Below are 21,718 nucleotides of genomic sequence, written 5' to 3'. Positions count from 1 at the left end.
ACCAGCACCAAAGTGGTTAAAGGATCAATCGTTCATCCGCAAATAGAAGGATTAAGAAACAAACTGACCTGTTGATGAGGGGGTGAGGGTGGTACTGGGAGGCGAGGAGAGGGCTCGGAATCGGCAGGGATGTAACTGGGTGGTTTGAGAGCTGCACCATCCTATTGTCGGAGCACTGCATGAGAGATGGGATGGGGTGCAGGGCTGTCAGCTCTGTGGTCTGAATGATCCTGCCCCCTCCGTTGATCTGGTGGCTGTCAGTCGCTGTGTGGAGCTTGCTGTGTCCCAGGCTTATCACCGGCATGTCCAAAGGCAGGTTTTCCGAAGATCTCAAAGGGGTTTCTATGGAAACTGGTTCAGATGTGTCTTGTTTGCTTGACTGAGTGGCCTCCCTGGGGGTAGAGTCGGGAGCTCGGGTCGTGATTTCCCCTCTGTCTCCCTCGTTAGTAGGGGACTCACTAATTTGTCCTGGCTCAGTCTTCACGGGACTGCGAGCGTCTCCAGTACTCGGGGAAGAATGGGACTCGACTTTCTCCATCATCTTTCTCCTTTAGCCAGTGTACCTCTCATCGAATTGAAGTGCACCACACCAGCAATCTAATGCTCTGGCAATCCACTGTGGTTTAGCTGTGGTGAAGAGAGACAGGTATGAAAAGAAACTGTAAAAAGAGGGGTAAATAGCATGGAAGACGATACTTTAACCGTTTAAAGACTGTACTTGTTTTATTACCTGAGATCAACGTACTGGATGACAAAGCACAAATATTGGAGCAGCAGTAGGCCATTCAGCCCATCGAGGCTCGTCTGCCATTCAATTAGATCAAAGCTGAACTATATGTTGACCTGGACTAGCCACCTTAGCTCCATTATCCCTCAATGCCCTTACCTAACAAAAAATCTATCAAACTCGTTCTTGAAAGCACCAATGGGCCCAGCATTCTCACACTTTTTGGAGGAGAGTGTCCCAGATTTTTACTACCCTTTGTGTGGGGAAAAAAAAGTTTCATAATTTTACTCCGAAAATGGTTTAGGCATTTTTTTTTTTTCAATTTGAACTTGCATCTCTGTAGCGCCTTTCACAAGAACAGGTCATCCCAAAGTACCTTAAGCATAAAAATGCAACAGCAGATTTGTGCATAGCAAGATCCCACAAACCACAATGTAATAACAACCGGCTAATCTGTTTTTAGGGGTTGCTTGAGGGATAAATATTGGCCAGGAAACCGGCATGAACATCACTGCTCTTCTTCAAAGAGTACCAGGGGATATTTTGCATCTACCCAAGTGGATTTAAGCCCGAGACTTGAGCACAAGATCCAGGCTGACATATCGGTGCAGTATCGCACAAGGGCTGTCTTTCAGATGAATCATCAAATCAAGGACCCATCTGCCCTCTCAGATGGCATTATTTTGAAGAAAAGCAGGGGAGTTCTCCCTGGCGTCCTCGCCAAAATTTATCCCTCTATCAACATCACTCAAACAATCTGGTCTTTAACACACTGATGTCTGAGTGAGCTTGAAGCGTGCAAATTGGTTGCCACATCTCCTGCATTACAGCAACAACTACATTGCAAAATTACTTCATTGTTGTGAAGTGCTGTGGTGGTGGAGAGCACTAGATAGACACCAGTTCTTTCTTAATTAAATGAGCAATAGCAACGGTACAAGAACAGGCCAAAGACTTGTCCATGAGGGAAAACTGGACCTAACAGCGTTAGGATGCGGTTTAAATAATATTAGAGGTATTCTCTGATTGGGCTTCCATGCAGAGGGAAGGTATATGTGCCCCAGACAGTCAGTAACTTTATTTAAATTTAGATTCCCCCCCCCCTCTATTCCCCCTCATGGTTGGGTCGTGATTTTCTGGGAAGGAGATGGGAGTTCTCCAGCTGTAAAACTCGGTGGCTTAGACCTCGGGTCGGCCTAAACCTGAGTTGTCACTTTGCCCTCTCGAGCTTTTAGTCAGGTTCTTTATTCATCTAAACCAAGTGCTTCTGATCCGTTAGGACATTCCAATCTTCAGCTAGAACCCTCTCTAGCTGCTGGGAACAAGCACCAGAATTCCCAATTTCAGCAAGGGTCAACAAACTTCCAGGATTGTCCTGGGAGTCCCACAGAATTGTAGATTGATCTCCAGGGTGCTGCTTTGAGCAATCTGGCAGAAAAATTATCAGGACGTTAAAAAAAAAATTGTATGTTGCATTTAAATTCTTTGAACACTTTCAATTAGTTATTAAAAAAATCAGTGATGGGAAATAGAGCTGGTTGACTGAAGCTGAGAATCATCCAAGTAAAAGCCTGTTCCCTTCTTAATTGGCTGTTTGGAAGGCGATGCAAAGGGACCGACAAGTTAGTCGCCCAATGGTGAAGACAGAAGGTCATGTGATGAAACTATTCGGAATACATCCATCCAGAGTTGACCACCCCAATTCCTTAATGTGGGAGGTTCTGAGACAGCAGCATCTTTTGTAAAAGGATCCTGGTATTCTTGACAATTCTGCTAGAAATACTGAGCAGAGGCAAATTTCACAAAGTACCATGCCATTGCATACAGCCCCCGCACTCCCTCTTGTTGCTATAGTTCATAGAAATTTACAGCCTGGGAAGAGGCTATTCGGCCCATCATGTCCGTGCCGGCTGTCAAGCAGCCATCCAGCCTAATCCCACTTTTGGGCTCTTGGTGTGTAGCCTTGTAGATTATGGTACTTCAAATTCACATCCAGGTACTTTTTAAGTGCTATGAGGGTTTTGCCTCTACCACCCTTTCCAACAGTGAGTTCCAGACCCCCTCCACCCTCTGGGTAAAAAGATATCCCCTCGAATCCCCTCCAAACATACGAATTAGGAGCTGTAGTAGGCCACTCGGCCCCTCAAACCTACTCCACCATTCAATAAGATCAGGGCTGATCTGATTGTAACCTTAACTCCACATTTCTGCCTACCCTCTGTAACCTTCCACCCCCTTGCTCATCAAGAATCTATCTACCTCTGCCTTAAAAATATTCAAAGACTCTCTTCCTCAAAAGGCAGTGGAAGCAAAGTTCCAAAGACTCACGACCTGAGAGAAAGAAATTCTCCTCATCTCTGTCTTAAATGGGTGACCGCTTATTTTTAAAGAGTGGCTCCAAGTTCTAGATTCTCTCACAAGAGGAAACATTCTTTCCATATCCACCCTGTCAAGACCCCTCAGGATCTTTTAAGTTTCAATCAAGTCGCCTCTCACTCTTCTAAACTCCAGTGGATACAAGCCTAGCCTGTCCAACCTTTCCTCATAAGACAACCCGCCCATTCCAGGTATTAGTCTAGTAAACCTTCTCTGAACTGCTTCCAATGCATTTACATCTTTCCTTAAATAAGGAGACCAATGTTGTACACAGTACTCCAGATGTGGTCTCACCAATGCCCTGTATAGCTGAAGCATAACCTCCCTATTTTTGTATTCAATTCTCCATGCAATAAATGATGACATTCTATTAACTTTCCTAATTATTTGCTGCACCTGCATACTAACCTTTTGAGATTCATGGACTAGGACACCCAGATCCCTCTGCATCCCTCTAATCATACCTCCCATATTCAAGTCTAAATCAATGATATTTGCCCTTGGATATATTTTTCCACATTCCCCCAAACCAATGAAAACAAAAATGTTCGATTAAATAGGCGAAACTGTTTCTGCTAGCAGGAGGGTCAGTAACCAGAGGATGTGGATTTAAGGTAATTAGTTGCTCTGCCAGAGGTGAGATGAGGAGAAATCTCAGAGCTCTGCAATCTCACCATTTAGATAATATGCTTCTTTTTTTTATTCTTCCTGCCAAAATGGACAATTTCACATTTTTCCACATTATACTCCATTTGCCAGATCTTTGCCCACTCACTTAACCTATCCATATCCCTTTGCAGCCTCCTTTTGTCCTCTTCACAACTTACTTTTCCACTTATCTTTGTGTCATCAGCAAATTTAGCAACCATACCTTCGGTCCCTTCATCCAAGTCATTTATATAAATTGTGAAAAGTTGAGGCCCCAACACCACTCGTTACATCTTGCCAACCAGAAAATGACCCATTTATGCCTACTCTCTGTTTTCTGTTAGCTAGCCAATCTTCTATCCATGTCAAAATGTTACCCCCACAACATGAGCTTTTATTTTCCGCAATAACCTTTGATATGACACCTTATCTGAAAATCGAAATACAGTACATCCATTGGTCCCCCCTTTATCCACAGCACATGTACCTCCCTCAATGAACTCCAATAAATGGGTTAAACATGATTTCCTTTTCACAAAACCATGTTGACTCTGCCTGATTACCTTGAATTTTACTAAGTGCCCTGCTACAACATTTTTAATAATAGCTCCTAACATTTTCCCTAAACCTCCTACCTCTTATCCTAAATCTATGGCCCTGCTTATGGACTCCTCAACCAAGGGGAATAGAGCCTTCCTATCCACTCTATCTAGACCTCTCATGGGCGGCGCAGTGGTTAGCACTGCAGCCTCACAGCTCCAGGGACCCGGGTTCGATTCTGGGTACTGCCTGTGCGGAGTTTGCAAGTTCTCCCTGTGTCTGCGTGGGTTTTTGCCGGGTGCTCCGGTTTCCTCCCACATCCAAAGACATGCAGGTGATAGGTAAATTGGCTGTTGTAAATTGCCCCCAGTGTAGGGAGGTGATAGGGAATATGGGATTACTGTAGGGTTAGTATAAATGGGTGGTTGTTGGTCGGCACAGACTCGGTGTGCCGAAGGGCCTGTTTCAGTGCTGTATCTCTAAATAAAATTAAATAAAAAATAACTTTATACACTTTAATTAGGTCTCCCCTCGGCCTCCTTTGTTCCAAAGAATACAACCTGAGCCTATCCAATCTTCCCTCAGAACTAAAATTCTCAAATCCAGGCAACATCCTTGTCAATCTCTCCTGTACCCTGTCTCGTGCAATCATATCTTTCCTACAGTGCGGTGGCCAGAAATGCGTGCAGTACTCCAGCTGTGGCCTAACTAGTGTTTTATACAATTCCCAGCTCTTATATTCTATGCCTCGGCTAGTATCCCATATATCTTCTTGACCACCTACCTGCCCATCCACCTTCAGGGATCTGTGGATATTCAATCCAAGGCCCCTCTATTCCTCTATACTTCTCAGTATCCTAACATTTATTGTGTATTCCCTTGCCTTGTTAGCCTTCCATAAATGCATTACCTCACACTTCTCCAGACTGAACTCCATTTACCACTGTTCCAGCCAACTGACTGATATCTTCCTATAGTCTACAGCTTTCTTCTTCATTATCAACCACGTGGCCAATTTTTGTATCATCTTCAAATTTCTTAATCATACCCCCTATATTCAAGTCCAAATCATTGACATATACATTGGGGAAACCCAACGCAGACTGGGTGACTGCTTTGCGGAACACCTCTGGCTCAGTCCGAAAGCACAACCCCAAGCTTCCGGTTGCTTGCCATTTCAACACACCCCACTGCTCTCATGCTCACATCTTTGTCCTGGGACTACTGCAGTGTTCCAGTGAACATCAACGCAAGCTCGAGGAACAGCATCTCATTTACTGATTAGGCACGCTACAGCCTGCCGGACTGAACATTGAGTTCAATAATTTCAGAGCATGACGGGCCCCCCTTTTTTATTTTCAGCTATTTTTTCTATTTATTTTATTCTAGTTTGTTTCATCATTTGTTTTTCTTACCCTGTGCCTGCCCACTGTTTTTTTCATGTTTGTGCTTGGGGCCAGGGCTGTTCATTTTTCTGTCCATTAACACCCTCTCTGCACTAACGCTTTGTCTTTCAACACACCATTAACATACTGTTTGCCTTTGCTCCATGACCTTCTGGTCAGTTATTCTCTGTGACCCTATCCTATCAACACCTTGTCTTTTGTTGTCTCTTGCCCCACCCCTGCTTTATTTGCTTAAAACCTATTACATTTCTAACCTTTGCCAATGAAAGGTCACAGACCTCAAACGCTAACTCTGCTTCTCTCTTCACAGATGCTGCCAGACCTGCTGAGTATTTCCAGCACTTCTTGTTTTTACTTCAGATTTCCAGCATCTGCAGTATTTTGCTTTTATTGATATATACCATTGGATATATTTTCCCGTATTCCCCCAAACCAATGAAAACAAAAATGATCGATTAAATAAGAGAATTTGTTTCTACTAGCAGCAGGGCCATTAACAATGGGGACATAGATTTAAGGTAATTGGTTCCTTTGCCAGAGGCGAGATGAGGAGAAATTGTTTTGTGCAGTAAGCTGTTAGGATCTGAAATACACTGCCTGAAAGGGCAGTGAAAGCAAGTTCAATAATTACTTTCAAAAGGGAATTGGATAAATACTTGAAGGGGAAATATTTACAAGGCTACGGAGAAAGTGGGGAGTGGGACCATCTGGATAGCTCTCTCAGAGACATGATGGGCTGAATGGCCTCATTCTGTACCATAATTAGTCTTGATGTTGTTCCGGAGATTGTGTTCCTGAAACAATATTTTTGCTTTGGAAAGCTGCCAATCCCTTGTTTTCACTGGTCTCCTCGTTTTTCCCTGCAAATATTTGCGAAGAGGTTTCCTTGAAAGGTTTAAATGCTGACTCACCCTTAAGGGGAAGAATGTATCAAAAGATGTGTGAGAGGAACAAGATGGGGATATCTGTGTGTGGTAGCATTGTCTATCAAATAGCTCAGTGTGGCTGACACCTTGGTGACTTTTGACCACAACAGTGCAAAACCACCATTCCACACTAAAGGTTTCTCTCCGATACCAAGGCAGATATCTTAACCCTGATGATAGAATAGTTCTGTCCAAATAAGATTGAGAAACTTGAGGAGTATACTGCGTTCTAAGAGGCCGCACAACTGAAGCTTGGGGAACTCGAGGACATCCTAGAAAAACTGCGACTAAATTTCAGCTTCGGGTAGATGCACAGACTAGAGAGTTTAGAATTTGTTTCTTGGTCTGTGCTGATCTCAGCCGAATAGAGGTTGCTAACACTCCAGGATCTTCCTGGAATCTTCAGGAATTAAAGATTAGTTATCTTGGACGCTGCTGCAGGTCATCCCAGCAGAAAAATGGTAGGGGAATTAAAAGTAAGTGTTTTATTTTTCCAAACTTTAATTTATGCTCGTTTAAAAAAAAAACGGAGATGGGGTCGAAAGCCATTTTGACTTGGAATGTCATGTGATCAAAACTTCCGAAATAAGTTGGGAACCTCACAGCTGAGGGATGAATTGAGTGTTACACAGTCTGTAAATTTAAGATTAATTTTAATATTGACCATATTAGATTGTAATTAATTGACTCGTCTTGCGCATCAGGACCCTCATGGCCAAAACTGTTTTTTTAAAATTCACTATCGGGATATGGCCGTTCCTGGCTAGGCCAGCATTTATTGCCCATCCCTCGTTGCTGTTGAGAAGGTGGTGGTGAGCTGCCTTCTTGAACCGCTGCCGTCCATGTGCTGTAGGTGCAACCACTGTCTGATAGGGAGGGAGTTCCAGGATTATGATGCAGCAATCATGAATAAACTTTAAGGTGCTCAGCCATTTACAATTTGGGCTCTGGCATGAAGAATGATTGCTTGGGCAAGGTACCAGAAGGCCACTGGTGCTGAGGGATAGAAAGCCCATCGCAAGTCAGGAGTAATGGGGGAAAAGGGGAGCGAACAGAACAAACTGACACCTTATAAAGATTAGAGAACATTTATATAGTGCCTTTCATAAACTCAAGACATCCCAAAGTGCATTACAGCCAGTGAAGCACTTTTAAAGTTTTTTTCTTATTCATTCATGGGATGTGGGCATCGCTGACTAGGCCAGCATTTATTGCCCATCCCTAATTGCCCTTGAGAAGGTGGTGGTGAGCCGCCTGCAGTCCACGTGGGGTAGGTACAGCCACAGTGCTGTTAGGAAGGGAGTTCCAGGATTTTGACCCAGCGACAGTGAAGGAACGGCGATATAGTTCCAAGTCAGGATTGTTGTGTGACTTGGAGGGGAACTTGCAGGTGGTGGTGTTCCCATGCGACTGCTGCCCTTGTCCTTCTAGTTGGTAGAGGTCACGGGTTTGGAAGGTGCTGCCTGAGTAGCCTTGGTGCATTGCTGCAGTGCATCCTGTAGATGGTACACACTGCTGCCACTGTGCTTTGGTGGTGGAGGGAGTGAATGTTTGTGGATGGGGTGCTAATCAAGTGGGCTGCTTTGTCCTGGATGGTGTCGAGTTTCTTGAATGTTGTTGGAGCTGCACCCATCCAGGCAAGTGGAGAGTATTCCATCACACTCCTGACTTGTGGCTTGGAGATGGTGGACAGGCTTTGGGGGGTCAGGGGGTGAGTTACTCACCACAGGATTCCTAGCCTCTGACCTGCTCTTGTAGCCACTGTATTTATATGGCTACTCCAGTTCAATTTCTAGTCAATGGTAGTCCCCAGGATGTTGATAGTGGGGGATTCAGCGATCATAATGCCACTGAATGTCAAGGGGAGATGGTTAGATTCTCTCTTGTTTGAGACGGTCATTGCCTGTGTAGTCACTATTACAATGTAGGGAATTACTAACATGTCTGATATGCGTACACAAAGATATTCAGATTGCAAGTACAGGCATACATGTGTTTTGTTTTACAAACATATGACAGACAAACATATATCTAGAAAACTAATATTATACACATGCTACCACCTCCTTCAGGTGTTTATCCAAATTCCCTTCAAATTTAATGTGACTATCACGGTGGGACCAAATTCATTCTGTTTTGAGCATGCTGCCTGTGGCTGGTCCAGGATCTGAGCCCATAAAGGAACTCTCTGCGGTTGATAATGTAGAGAAATGTCACAGCACGATCATATTTTGTGGATGAACTTCCTCCACTGGTTAATGAGTCCATGTAAAATTCCTCTACGTAGCACAGTAATGCCTCAATATTAAAATTCTCATCTGTGATTTTAAATCCTTCCATATCTCTGTAAACGCCTCCTGTCCTACAACCCTCCAAGATCTCTGTGCTCCTCCAATTCTGGCCTCTTATGCATCTCTGATCTTAATTGTTCCACCATCGGTGGAAGTTCCTTCAGCTGCCTAGGCCCTAAGGCCTAACATTCACTCCGAAAACACACCTCTCTCCCTCTCTCCCCTTCTTTAAGACGCTCCTTAAAACAAGTATTCTGACCCAACTGTAATGGAGGATTTTTGCTGTACGTCCTCCATTGAGCTCTCTCCTCGTGTCTTAACAGCTGGGATCATCCGCCTGCATCTCCCACTGTCAACATTTCGCTATTACTGAGACAATCTCAAATCGTTTATTGCAGTATTCATTTCAGAAAATACTGACTAGCATGAGTGCTCCTATTACTTTCAAAGTCAGCTTTTATTGCCTATTTAAAGAATCAGGGTTTTTTTCAGGTTTTTATTTTTAGCTTCGCAAACATCAGGGGAGAAAAATAACAGCCCCTCCACCCCCCCCCCCCCCCCAAAAAAATAGGGCAAATTCAGAGAAAAATCAATTTTGAACATCACTGAACCACAGCAAAAACAAGTAAGGGACTAACAAGGCACAGTTGAGCTAAATGACAACCCACAATTATTTATACAGTTTATAGTCGTCACTTGTTCTGGGCCTCGCTAGCACTTCTAAAAGTAACAGTCTACAGTCGAGCCATTTTTTTTGTGCTATAAATTACATTGTAGCACAGTACTTGTGAATGGACTGTGCACTGGCACGAGGAACAGGAGGAGGATATTTAACTCCTTCAGCCTATTCTGAAATTCAATGAGATCATGGCTGATCATGGACCTAACTCCATATTTGCTTTTGTCGCATATCCCTCAATACAAAATAATAACAAAAATCCATCAAAATCTTTAAAATGGCATCAACTGCCATTTGTGGAAGAGAGCTTCATACCTCTATCACCCTTTACGCACAGAAGTTTCCCAATTTCATTCCTCCTAGATCTGGCTCTAACCCTTAGACTACACCTCTCGTCCCAGACTCCCAACCAGCAGAAATAGGTTAGAGAGACAGAAACTATCTGTTCCCCTTTAACATCTTGAAAACTTTGATCAAATCACCCCTTAACCTTCCAAATTCCAGGGAATAGAACCCTGGTTTGTATAATCCTTCCTCGTAATTTAACCCTTGGAATCCAGGTATCATATCTGGTAAACCTACTCTCTCCAAGGCCAATATATCCTTCCTAAGGTGTAGGAACTACTCTCAGTCACTCCAGATGTGGTCTAATCAGGGCTTTGTATAGTGGAATACATGACTTTGACCCCCTCTAGAATAAAGGACAGCATTTCATTAGGTTTACTAGGTGAGATTTGGATGACAAAGCACATCACTGCTATTGTATCGTGAAACACTTTTTTTTTTAAAAAAAAGGTCTGACTGGGATGTGAAATAGTTAAATGCTAAACTTTAATTTTGCTGTGTCTGCTCTGTATGGTTTGTCTGATCAAATGCAGTGTCTACATTTTCCTAATTGCACAACAGCAGTCAGAGTCCAAATGCATCAACATGTGCAGATGTGATGCACACCAATCTCTAAACCAGACTGCGGGTAATAAAATATTGGGACATTTCAGGGGGCTTTCCTCAACGTTGGGGGGAAAAATCAGCTTCAATTGAAACAAAGCTATAAATCAGGCAGTAGGGAGGTCCGTAATTATAAGACATGAGTGATTAGTTATATTTAATTACTGATGTATTTGCCCAGGTTTTCTGTGACGAGCTGAGGTTTGATGTTTAGGTGAGATTCCAGGGTGTATTTGAATATGTCAGTTTCCAGTGTTTGCCAGATCAGAATTATAAATTTAATATATACTAAATAACCTCGATATTTTTGTAATTAGTGGCTTCTGCACACAATATGAAATATTCAGGTTAATTTTAGTCACAGCCGTTCCTTCTAATAATTTCCTGATCTATAAACCATCTCTATAACCAGAATCACCGAGCGGATTTCACCCGCAATTAATTCATTATCGAAAGTGTTATTTTTTTTTAAACAAAGCTTTTGTTGGTTAAATACAATTGTAATCCCCACCCATCGACTGAGCGATTCTAAACCATTCCTCAGTTTTGCTGCTGTGCAACCCATTTCAAAGTAGGACATTTTCTGTCCTGGGACTACACAACTACAAGGCTTGTATTTTTAGAGATCACTTGGAAATATTATGAGTTATTTTTTGTAAGGTGAAATGTTTTTCAGTTGCAACTCGTTAGCGCACAAAACTTCTCTTTTGCAACGGTCCCATGTGCATGGCTTCACGGTGACTCAAGTAAAGCAAAATTAGAGTGACAAAAAAAGTTTCTCCCCGTCTTCGAAACCAATTCCCCTCCCGTTTTTCAAATAAAACCTTAACACTGGGGGCTCAATCGTTCACACGCCCGCCTAAAATAAATCCCACTTCTTAAACATACAAGCAGCAAAGTCATCTTTTAAAAAAGAAACAAAAGCCCCAAAAGAAATTGATCATCAAATCTCACAATCTATTCAACGAGCTGCTACGGTGTTGTTCTAAATATGAGGAACAATACTAGAAACAATTAGCTATAGGATTTTTTCAATTACCATCACAAACTCTTCAAAACCTGCGGAATTGGTCCAATGGGGAATTATCCACATTGTAATAGGATTTCACTAGAATAATACAGCTCCCAATCCGTTTAAAGGTTCTGATTTCTACGGAATTACATATAATATAAAATACATTAGATATTGTCTATATATATATATTTTAGACCCATAATAAAATATATCGTTCTGACAATAACGGGCCGTTCTGCACCGTTAGATTTCGCCATTCATTTAAAATCGTCTCATTGATACAATTGCCTCGATTTTTTTCCAAACCAAAAATGCAGAACAACCTGCGACTTCACAGATTCTACAAACACGTCTTTATCATTTGCAGTCTGCAATTCATCGAAACAATACAACACATTGCAACTTTGCTTTCTAACTCAACCCCAAAGCTCCAATTTACAGTTTGCAAAATTATTTTTAAAAAAAGAAATTCTGCACATATAGTGCAACATTAATCCTCTCTGCCTTCTTGAATTGTGGTTTAATGCGCACTGTTTTTTTTTTGTAAGATCTAGGAGACACTGCGTTCAAGCGATCTTGCAATCTTACACATAATTAACCTTGGCCTGTTATGAAAAAAAAAATACATTTCAACTCGATTAGTTTTTTTTTTCAATGTTTAATTCTCTCATTTGTTTTAAGCTGAGTGGGTAGAATTTACTCGTCCTGCTCCCACATTCGCCCCGAGTCTGCAGCCCAAAGGGACTCTTGAAATGGTGTATTTTTTTTAAACTGAGTGAGTGGGTATGAAAGGTAAATTACAGCTTACCCTCTCTGTGCTGAGGGGATCTGGAAGGAACCATTTTCTTCAGCCTCCATTTGTGGCTGTTGTGCTTTTAAGTTTTTTTTTTGGAATGCCTGGTCTGTGTAGATTTCCTATTTAAGGCTAGGAGAGGATGTACTCCTGCAAGGTGCCGCTCCGGATAAGAACTCTGAGCAGCCTGTGGAGTCCTGATAAGGAAGCGACACGTTCAGTCCCAGCCAACCCTGCCTATTTGGCCGTTCTATTGAACATAAGAGGAAACGATTACATAGGAATAGTTTTGCAGCAATTTTTTTTTTGCTCTCTCTCTCCCTCTTTAAAAACCCATTTGAGGTCTGGGATCTGCACGTTTTCTGGCCCCAAGTTTCCATTTTCTAATATTTATAGACTGGTATTGTTTAATAACCAAATCGACATTGACACTGAGAAAGTGAAAGCTTTTTTTCTTCTCAAAATGAAGTATCGCCCCTTTTTCTTCAGATAAATGTCTAATTATAATCCCCATCAGTTGCAAAATGTTTTATTTTCGGACAGACATGAAATACATTCGGGATAACTTGCTCACTTATTGAATCATTTCAAATAATTGCTGGGCTTTTTTTTTATTTTTGATTAGCACACTCTTTGTTGCGGTCAATTTGCAAAATGTCACAGCCGGGATTATTATAAATGCTATCTTAATTATAGTTGCCTCTCCCGTTTTGTTGCTTACAGTGAGTCAGGCTGTAAAAGCTACCCGCAAGAAGTGGGCAGCGAAGGAATACAGTCGCTGAAAGGAGTTGGAGTGTAGTTTGAGAGAAGCTAAGTGTGTAGAAGCTAAGTGTTAACAGTATTTGCCTCAAATGTTAATTGTGCTATTTTGTCAGTTTAGTGGATGGGGTACATACTAAATGCAGCAATAATTAAGGTGAACTTTATGATGATGGTTGTGTCATTTGCAAATTGAACACAAAGTACAGAACAAATACTTAAAATTATTCAATAAAAATACAATGTGGGGATATCAACATAGGTGACAACAGATCTCTTCGTGACTTTAGCCCATGGTCAGTCAAAGATTTCTTTGGCCTCCTTGTCTCGAGAGACAATGGGTAAGCGCCTGGAGGTGGTCAGTGGTTTGTGAAGCAGTGCCTGGAGTGGCTATAAAGGCCAATTCTAGAGTGACGGGCTCTTCCACAGGTGCTGCAGAGAAATTTGTTTGTCGGGGCTGTTGCACAGTTGGCTCTCCCCTTGCGCCTCTGTCTTTTTTCCTGCCAACTGCTAAGTCTCTTCGACTCGCCACACTTTAGCCCCGCCTTTATGGCTGCCCGCCAGCTCTGGCGAACGCTGGCAACTGACTCCCACGACTTGTGATCAATGTCACAGGATTTCATGTCACGTTTGCAGACGTCTTTAAAGCGGAGACATGGACGGCCGGTGGGTCTGATACCAGTGGCGAGCTCGCTGTACAACGTGTCTTTGGGGATCTTGCCATCTTCCATGTGGCTCACATGGCCAAGCCAGAGATACTCCCTTGCAAAGCGGGAGGTTCTGAGCTATGAGGTTGCTCATCTCCAATGGAAGAGTTAGGAAGAGGGGCTTGCATTTGTATGCCGCCTGTCACGTCCTCAGGACCTCCCAAAGCCCCTTACAACCAATAAAGCAATCTTCACTGTTTCGATGTCAGGGGCACAGTGGTCAACAAGAACCCACAAGCAGCAAATATGATAGTGACCAGATAAGCTGTTTTTGGTCATATTGGTTGAGGGATAAATATTGTCCAGGACAATGGAGAGGTATTCTTTGCTCTTCGAAATAGTGCCATAGGACCTTTTAAGTCCACCAGAGAGGGGCAAATGGGGCCTCAGCTTAACATCTCAATCCAAAAAGACAACACCTCTGATAGTACATCACCAGCAATGCAGAATCAGCCTGGACTATGTGCTCAAGTTGCCCAGAGTGGGATTTGAACCCTGAACCCTTTTAACCAAGAGGACTGTTGAATACTTTACAGGGCTGCCCAGAGGCAATGAAGTCGGTGTTTTTTTTTTAAATTAGCCAGTAGAAAACAAATAAATCCCATTTCCTCACCACTGCAGGTGAATAAATGTTTTTTTTATTGTCATACTTCTTACGAAAAGAATTCAGAACCTTTACACAGAACCTCCAACCAACAAACTTGAACAAAATGGTACTGTATTTGTTGCAGAAGTTACCACTGTTTGGAGACGCCATCCTTGTTTTGTGAACCCTGAATATAAATATGAATACAGACCAGCATAACCATTTAGAATATGCATTTCATATTATAAAAACCTGCTTTAGGTTATTGCAGTCCTTCCCTAATTCCTAGATTTCTCTTCAGCTTGACTGTCGTGCAACACTCAGCAACTGTAGTTGTTGCAATCTGCAATGTCGAATACAAATCCTTCTTCAACTTTCAAAGTTACAGCAGAATAAAATATCAGGTTTTACCTTGTCTGGATGGATTATCCAAAAATAAAAAGTTCTAATTGTTTTGCTGATGATTTTCAGTAATTTTTTGATGGGGGAGGTGGGGCTTGCAAACAGCAAGTCCTGTCACAGCCTGTCAACAGCCAGTTTGGCTGTTCTACAATTTGTAGGCATCCAATGCAGGCTGGGAGCTGTCACAATACTTTGGTCAATCTCTTAAACTGATGATAATGTGTCTTGGAATTTGCCAGGATTAGTCTTTACACCGTGGTACTGGTCCTCGACACAGAGCTATTTCAGATACTTCAGAGCACAGAAAAGACTGTTGTGCAGGAATGTTTAATAATTACCTCGTAAATTTAGTATTTCCTTACATTACACTTACTTATTGCAGGCAAAGTTTGTAATGGAGAAACCAAGACAGTAGTTCAAAGTGCAATGAAATCCTTAATTGCCCTTCATTTGTGGGTAGATTTTGCTGACTGCTCATATTTGATCTATTGTTTTCTATACTATGTCTAATATGGATGGCTCATGGTAACTCAGGTGCAAAGGTATTTTATTACATTATACCATGTAAACTACAATGTATTCACCCATTGGCTAATTCTAATGTTGCCTCTTTGTGGCCATAAGGTCTAATTTCTGTTAAGTGGACTCTTAATGAGATTAAAGTTTAATTGCTCTTCATGTTGCTGTTCAAACCAGGATTTCTTTCTTTATCAAGTGTGATATGTTCAGATTAATCAAGAGTTGTGGATATTCTGAACGCTGCGCCTGTTAAAGTGCTTTCAATTGCTGGAGGACTTTGTACATGAAAATTCTGAGTCAAGTTGAAGGCTGATTGCAGTCGGTGATGAAGGTTCATGGATTGGTGGAGGCTGATAAATTTCTCGTTCTAGGTCAGGATAAACAAGCACAATCTGACAACCTCTCCTCTTCTTTTTGATATTTGTTTGAAGTGTGACAAATGGTCTCAAAATGTTTCATATCTGTAACATCATAAAAACAGTTTGTTTGTGGATTGTATGTCAGCCACATTTCTTGTGCCACAATTCCCTTTTATTTTAAATTTGTTCATGGGATGTGGACATCACTGGCATTTATTGTCCATTCCTAATTGCCCATGAGAAGGTTGTTGCAGTACACGTGGTATAGGTACAGCAACAGTGCTGGTAGGGAGGAAGTTCCAGGACTTTGACGCAGCGACAGTGAAGGAACAATGATATAGTTCCAAGTCAGGATGGTGTGTGGTTTGGAGAGGAACTTGCCAGTGGTGGTGTTCCCATGTGCCTACTGCTCTTGTCCATCTAGGTGGTAGAGGTTGCGGGTTTGGAAGGTGCTGTTGAAGGAGCCTTGGCGAGATGCTGCAGTGCATCTTGTACATGGTACACACTGTGCGCCAGTGCTGGAGGGAGTGAATGTTTAAGGTGCCGATCAAGTGGGCTGCTTTGTCCAGGATGGTGTCGAGCTTCTAGAGTATTGTTGGAGCTGCATTCATCCTGGTAAGTAGCGAGCATTCCATCACACTCGTGACTTGTGTGTTATAGCTGGTGGACTGGTGTTGGGAAGTCAGAGGGTGAGTTACTCACTACAGAATTCCCAACCTCTGACCAGCTCTTGTAGCCACAGTATTGATATAGCTGGTCCAGTTAAATTTCTGGTCAATGGTAATCCCTAATGTTGATAGTGGGCGATTCAGTGAACACCAAGGAGAGATGGTTAGATTCTTTCTTGTTGGAGATGGTCATTGCCTGGAACTTGTATGGTAGAAATGTTACTTGCCACTTAGCAGCCCAAGCCTGAATGTTGTCCAGCTCTTGCTACATGCAGTCACAAATTGCTTCAGTATCTGAGGAGTTGCGAATGGTACTGACCGTTGTGCAATCATTAGTAAACATCCCTACTTCTGACCTTTATGGAGGTAATGTCATTGATGAAGCAGCTGAAAATGGTTGGGCCTCGGACATAGCCCTGAGGCACCCCTGTAGTGAAGTCCTGGGGCTGAGATGATTGGCTTCCAACAACCAGAACCATCTTCCTTAGTGCTAGGTATGATGCCAACCAGTGGGGAGTTTACCTGAAGTTGAAGAGAAATGAATTTTATTTGTCGTACTTTTAGTATACCTGCACTTCAGTGTTAGGAGCGTAAGACTGAGCAAAGCATTAGAAACTTTTTATATTTATCATTTAATCTAAACAAAACTAGCCTGGTAATGTTTGTTTTCAATGTTGTGGAAACCAGAGCAGCAGTTGACTGGTCCCCACATGTAACTATTGCACGATAGGCTTCCTCATGTCAAAAAATAAAAAGAGGAAGTCAAAGAGGCTACTGATCTAAATTCAGTAGCCTGCCTGATAGCTTTGAATTTCTCTGACTCAGAATAGATGTTAATTCTGTTGCTTAGCACAGAAAGGTTGAGCTCTTCTGATTGTCTGGTTGATGCAAGGCATTTTCCCACTGTGACACTAAGATATTCAGATTCCTGTTCATTCCCTTGTCTCAGTCTCACATGTGGAGGTTTGGGGGTTGTTAGCCCCCTGATAATTAGCTGGGAATCTCTTTCTGAGACAGTGGATGTGTTGGATATTGTGATGGTTGGACACTCAATACCATTGTTGGCACTCACCATACAGGCTCACAGTTGGAGAAAATTCACTTCAGTGAAACGTTGGAGGGCCAACTGAACTATATGTCAATGAACATTAACGCCTTCAGGAAAGAAGAATTAAAAAAGTCGTGCATTTCTATCGCACCTTTCACAACCTAGGAAATCTCAAAGTACTTTACAGCCAACGAAGTACTTTTGAAGTGGAGCCACTGTTGTACTGTAGGAGATGTGGCAACCAATTTGCACACAGCAAGCTCCCAAAACCTGCAATGTGATAATGACCAGATCGTTTGTTTTCGCGATATTGGTTGAGGGATAAATATTGGCCAGGACACCAAGGCAAACTCTTTTTGCTTTTCTTCAAATAGTGTTATTGAATATTTTATGCCCACTTGAGAGGGTAGACATGTCCTGGGTTTAACGTCTCATCTGACCATAAAAACATAAGAAATAGGAGCAGGAGTAACCATATAGCCCTGCTCGCCTGCCCTGCCATTCAATACGATCATGGCTGATCCTCTGCCTCAATTCCACTTTCCTGCCTGTTCCCTACATCCCTTGATTCCTTGAGAGACCAAAAATCTGTCTATCTCAGTCTTAAATATATTCAATGATGGAGCATCCACAACCCTCTGGGGTAGAGAATTCCAAAGATTCACACTCCTTTGAGTGAAGAAATTTCTCCTCATCTCAGTCCTAAATGATCGTCCCCTTATCCTGAGACTGTGGTCCCGTATTCCTGCTTCCCCAGCCAGGGGAAACAACCCCTCAGTGTCTACCCTGTCAAGCTCCTTCAGAATCTTGTATGTTTCAATGAGATCCCCTCTCATTCTTCTAAACTCCAGAGAATACAGACCCAATTTACTCAGCCTCTCATCATAGGACAACCCTCCCATCCCAGGAACCAATTGAGTGAACCTTTGCTGTACCACCACCAAGGCAAATATATCCTTTCTGAGATATGGAGACCAAAACTGCACACATTACTCCAGGTGTGGTCTCACTAAAACCCTGTACAATTGTAGTAAGACTTCCTGCTTCTTGTACTCCAATCCCCTTGCAGTAAAGGTCAACATGCCTTTGCCTTCCTTATCGCTTGCTGTACCTGCACGTTCGCTTTCTGTGTAACTTGTACGAGTACATTCAGGTCTCTCTGAACATCAGCATCAAGATGTTTCATGCCTTTTGAAAAATATTCTGCTTTTCTATTCTTACAACCAAAGTGAATAACTTCACACTGCCCCACAATATACTCCATCTGCTTGCCTTGTTGCCCACTCACCGCCCATCTATATCACTCTGCAGCCTCTTTTGTGTCCTCACAGCTTACATGAAAGATGGAAGAAGATGGAACACTAGGGGAAGGGGGAGAAGCGTAAGAAAATAGAAGATGGAGAAGGCCACTTAACCATAATGGGTACCTCTGTCGAACTTCCTGCTTTCTATTCCAGGTCTTGTGTCATTCACAATTTCAGATGTTCACTTGTGTTGATGAAGTAATATTTCTAAGAATATTTTATTTTCATTGTAGAATAATTCAAAACCTTATGTAATATTTTCTAAATATATATTACAGCTGGAGTATGAAGATTAGCATGTTCTTAAGTGATCCCTCCTCCCACATTTGAAATATATTTTCCTGTCTTTAGAGTCCTTTCCCCCCCCCCCCCCATCACCCCCTCACCCTCACCCATGACATGAACCATTGGCCAGTGCCAAGAAAGCTGACTGCTCCCTTGTCTCTATTGATGTGGCTCAATAACTGGGCTCTCTACGTTTGCTTTAGGGGCACAATTCATCAACCATGTTGATTCAGCCTTGCCCGTGGGAAATCCTTCAGTGGTGTACCACACCTGGTTGACTAGCTAAGAACGGGAACTTGCAATTTGGGGAACTTTGGCATTTTCTACCACTTCTTGACATTGTGCCCACAGATCACCCAATACCACTTCGATTTTTGTTTCTTTTTTGCTTTGGCAGCTGCCCCTGACTGCAAATCCTGCCTTCTCCTCTAAAGACACCAAAACCCCAAGATGGATTACTTTACTGAGGAGGGGGCAGACTCCAACTATGGCTACACTTCAAATGTACTTCATTGGCTGTAAAGAGCTTTGGGACATCCTGAGGTTGTGAAAAGCTCTACATAAATGCCAGTCTTTATTTTAGTCTCACTTGCGATTTGTTGATCTTCAACCTTTGTCCTTGTTCTGTGCTCACAGCCTGCCAATATCTCCATCATCCATTTTTCTCAGCCATCCTAGAGTAGAATCTTCGAATCTTTGCAGCACAGAAGGGGACCATTCAGCCCATCCTACCTGCACTGGCTCTCTGAACGACCTGTCCAATTAGTCTTAAACACCTTCTTTCTTAAAACTGGTCTTTTCCAAATATCTACATTCTTTTTAAAAGTTATGACGGATTCTGTTTCCATTATCATTTCTAGTCAACATTTCATGTCTTAACAATCCACTGTATTTTTTTAAAATCTTCTAACACATCCTTTCATTATTTTGATAATTATTTTAAATTCATGACCTCTAGTTACTCACTCACGGAGCAATGGAAATGGTTTATCCTGGTTTTACTTCATCAAAACCCTTGGTAACTTTGAACGAGTCTATCACATCTCCTTGTAGTTTTGTTGCTGCAATGTCATGTGGTCCATTTTCTAGGGGCTGGATTTTCAATTAGAGTCATTGTTTTTTATTTTTTGACTACAAAAAATTCCTATGCAAGTTGTCCCCTTAATCAAGAGACTCCTCTTAAATGGGATCCAGTCCATTCAACTGCTAATTGGGTACCATCATCACTGGGAGGTCAACAGAAATCCTATCCAAAGAGACTGGCTCCTTCTACAAGAATTGCACTTTGGTGGTCTTTGGAATTGGACAATGAATTGGGGTGCGGGGAGATGTGCTATCTTTTCCATCCACCTCTGATTAAGAGTTAGTCAAGCACATTTGTTGTGAATCGTTGCACATTATAGTTGGGGGTTTAGTCCTTTGGAAGTATTGTAAATGTTCAGTATGAATGAGATGGAAAACGAGTTCTCTAGGATAGAGCAGGAGACTGGAACATGGTGCGGACAGAGCCAGAAAGTGGAGCAGAGCTATAGCAAATGGGACTGCAAGAATTTGGATTGGGAGACCCAGTGGGAAGATAGAGGAGGAGAGTGTTGGGAGCTCTTTGTTCGGATTGTCTTGAGGAAGTTTGCCCGGAGGTGAAGTAGCAGAAAGCATAGTTAAAGAGAGAGAAATGGGGTGGGCCATCAAAGGTTTTGCTAAGACTGTGTTTGACACTGGTCCAAATTGATCATCTTTAAAGTTGAAAGTTGGAGCTGAGCCAAGTTTTAGAATATCTTTGACTTAAGTAAGCAAATAGAAACTTTACCAGTTTGTGATTTTGACTCAAAGTTGCTTTGGCTTTGATAGTGAGTCAATTGTTCTGTTCTGCGTATAAATACCTCATGCAAATTGTGAGAGAGAAGGGAGAACTCGTGCATGACACTGACTCTCACATCGTGAGTCAACGGACCCTTCCATTCATGTACATCCTCAAGGATAAATGACAGGCAGCAGGAGGAAGCATGCTATCATTGATAATCAACAAGGCAGCTGTTCTTTCCCCAAAGTACTCCAAAATCCAAGCCTTTCCAAATCATTCTTAGTGGAGAATTAGTGCTGTCTGTTTTCAATCTAATGTGCTTTTTCTTCCATTTTATTCCCTCCTTTTTTTATTTATTCATGGGATGTGGACATCACTGGCTAGGCCAGCATTTATTGCCCATCCCTAACTGCCCTTGAGAAGGTGGTGGTGAGCTGCCTTCTTGAACCGCTGCAGTCCATGTGGGGTAGGTACACCCACAGTGCTCTTAGGAAGGGAGTTCCAGGATTTTGACCCAACAACAGTGAAGGAACGGCGATATAGTTCCAAGTCAGTATGGTATGTGGCTTGGAGGGGACCTTGCAGCTGGTGGTGTTCCCTTGCATTTGCATCCCGTGAAGCGTTTGACATTTGCTGTGGAGTATCTACGGGTGCCCCTTATATCTGCACTCCTCCAGTTCTGGTTCCTAGAGCATCCTTGATTTTTTTCACTCCACCATTGGCGGCCGTGCCTTCAGCTGCCTGGGCTCTAAACTCTGGAATTTCATCCCTAAACCTTTCCGCCACTCTGTTTCTCTCTCCTCCTTTAACACCCTCCTTAAAACCTACCTCTTTAACCAAGCTTTTGACCATCTGTCCTAATTATGGGACCATTTTGAGTTGGTGAATTAATACTTGCACAAGAAGTGAATCCACACACGATGCTAAATTG

The 21,718-nt window shown here is 42.4% G+C and overlaps 1 protein-coding gene across 1 annotated transcript in view; it reads right to left on the bottom strand.

Moving 5' to 3' along the window:
- The window catches only part of LOC137355696 (protein lyl-1-like), a 43,368-nt gene extending 30,795 nt beyond the window's left edge, over positions 1-12,573 (bottom strand). The window contains exons 1-2 of the mRNA XM_068021130.1: positions 12,365-12,573; positions 69-627 (exon numbers count right to left, since the gene is read on the bottom strand). Of these exons, the coding sequence (XP_067877231.1) occupies positions 69-541 (473 nt within the window). The 5' untranslated portion in view covers positions 542-627; positions 12,365-12,573. The remainder of the gene's footprint in view (positions 1-68; positions 628-12,364) is intronic.
- Between the last annotated feature and the right edge of the window lie 9,145 nt (positions 12,574-21,718).

This window comes from Heterodontus francisci, chromosome 43, assembly GCF_036365525.1.
Source record: "Heterodontus francisci isolate sHetFra1 chromosome 43, sHetFra1.hap1, whole genome shotgun sequence".
Taxonomy (NCBI): domain Eukaryota; kingdom Metazoa; phylum Chordata; class Chondrichthyes; order Heterodontiformes; family Heterodontidae; genus Heterodontus; species Heterodontus francisci.
This window is presented reverse-complemented; position numbering and strand designations above follow the sequence as displayed.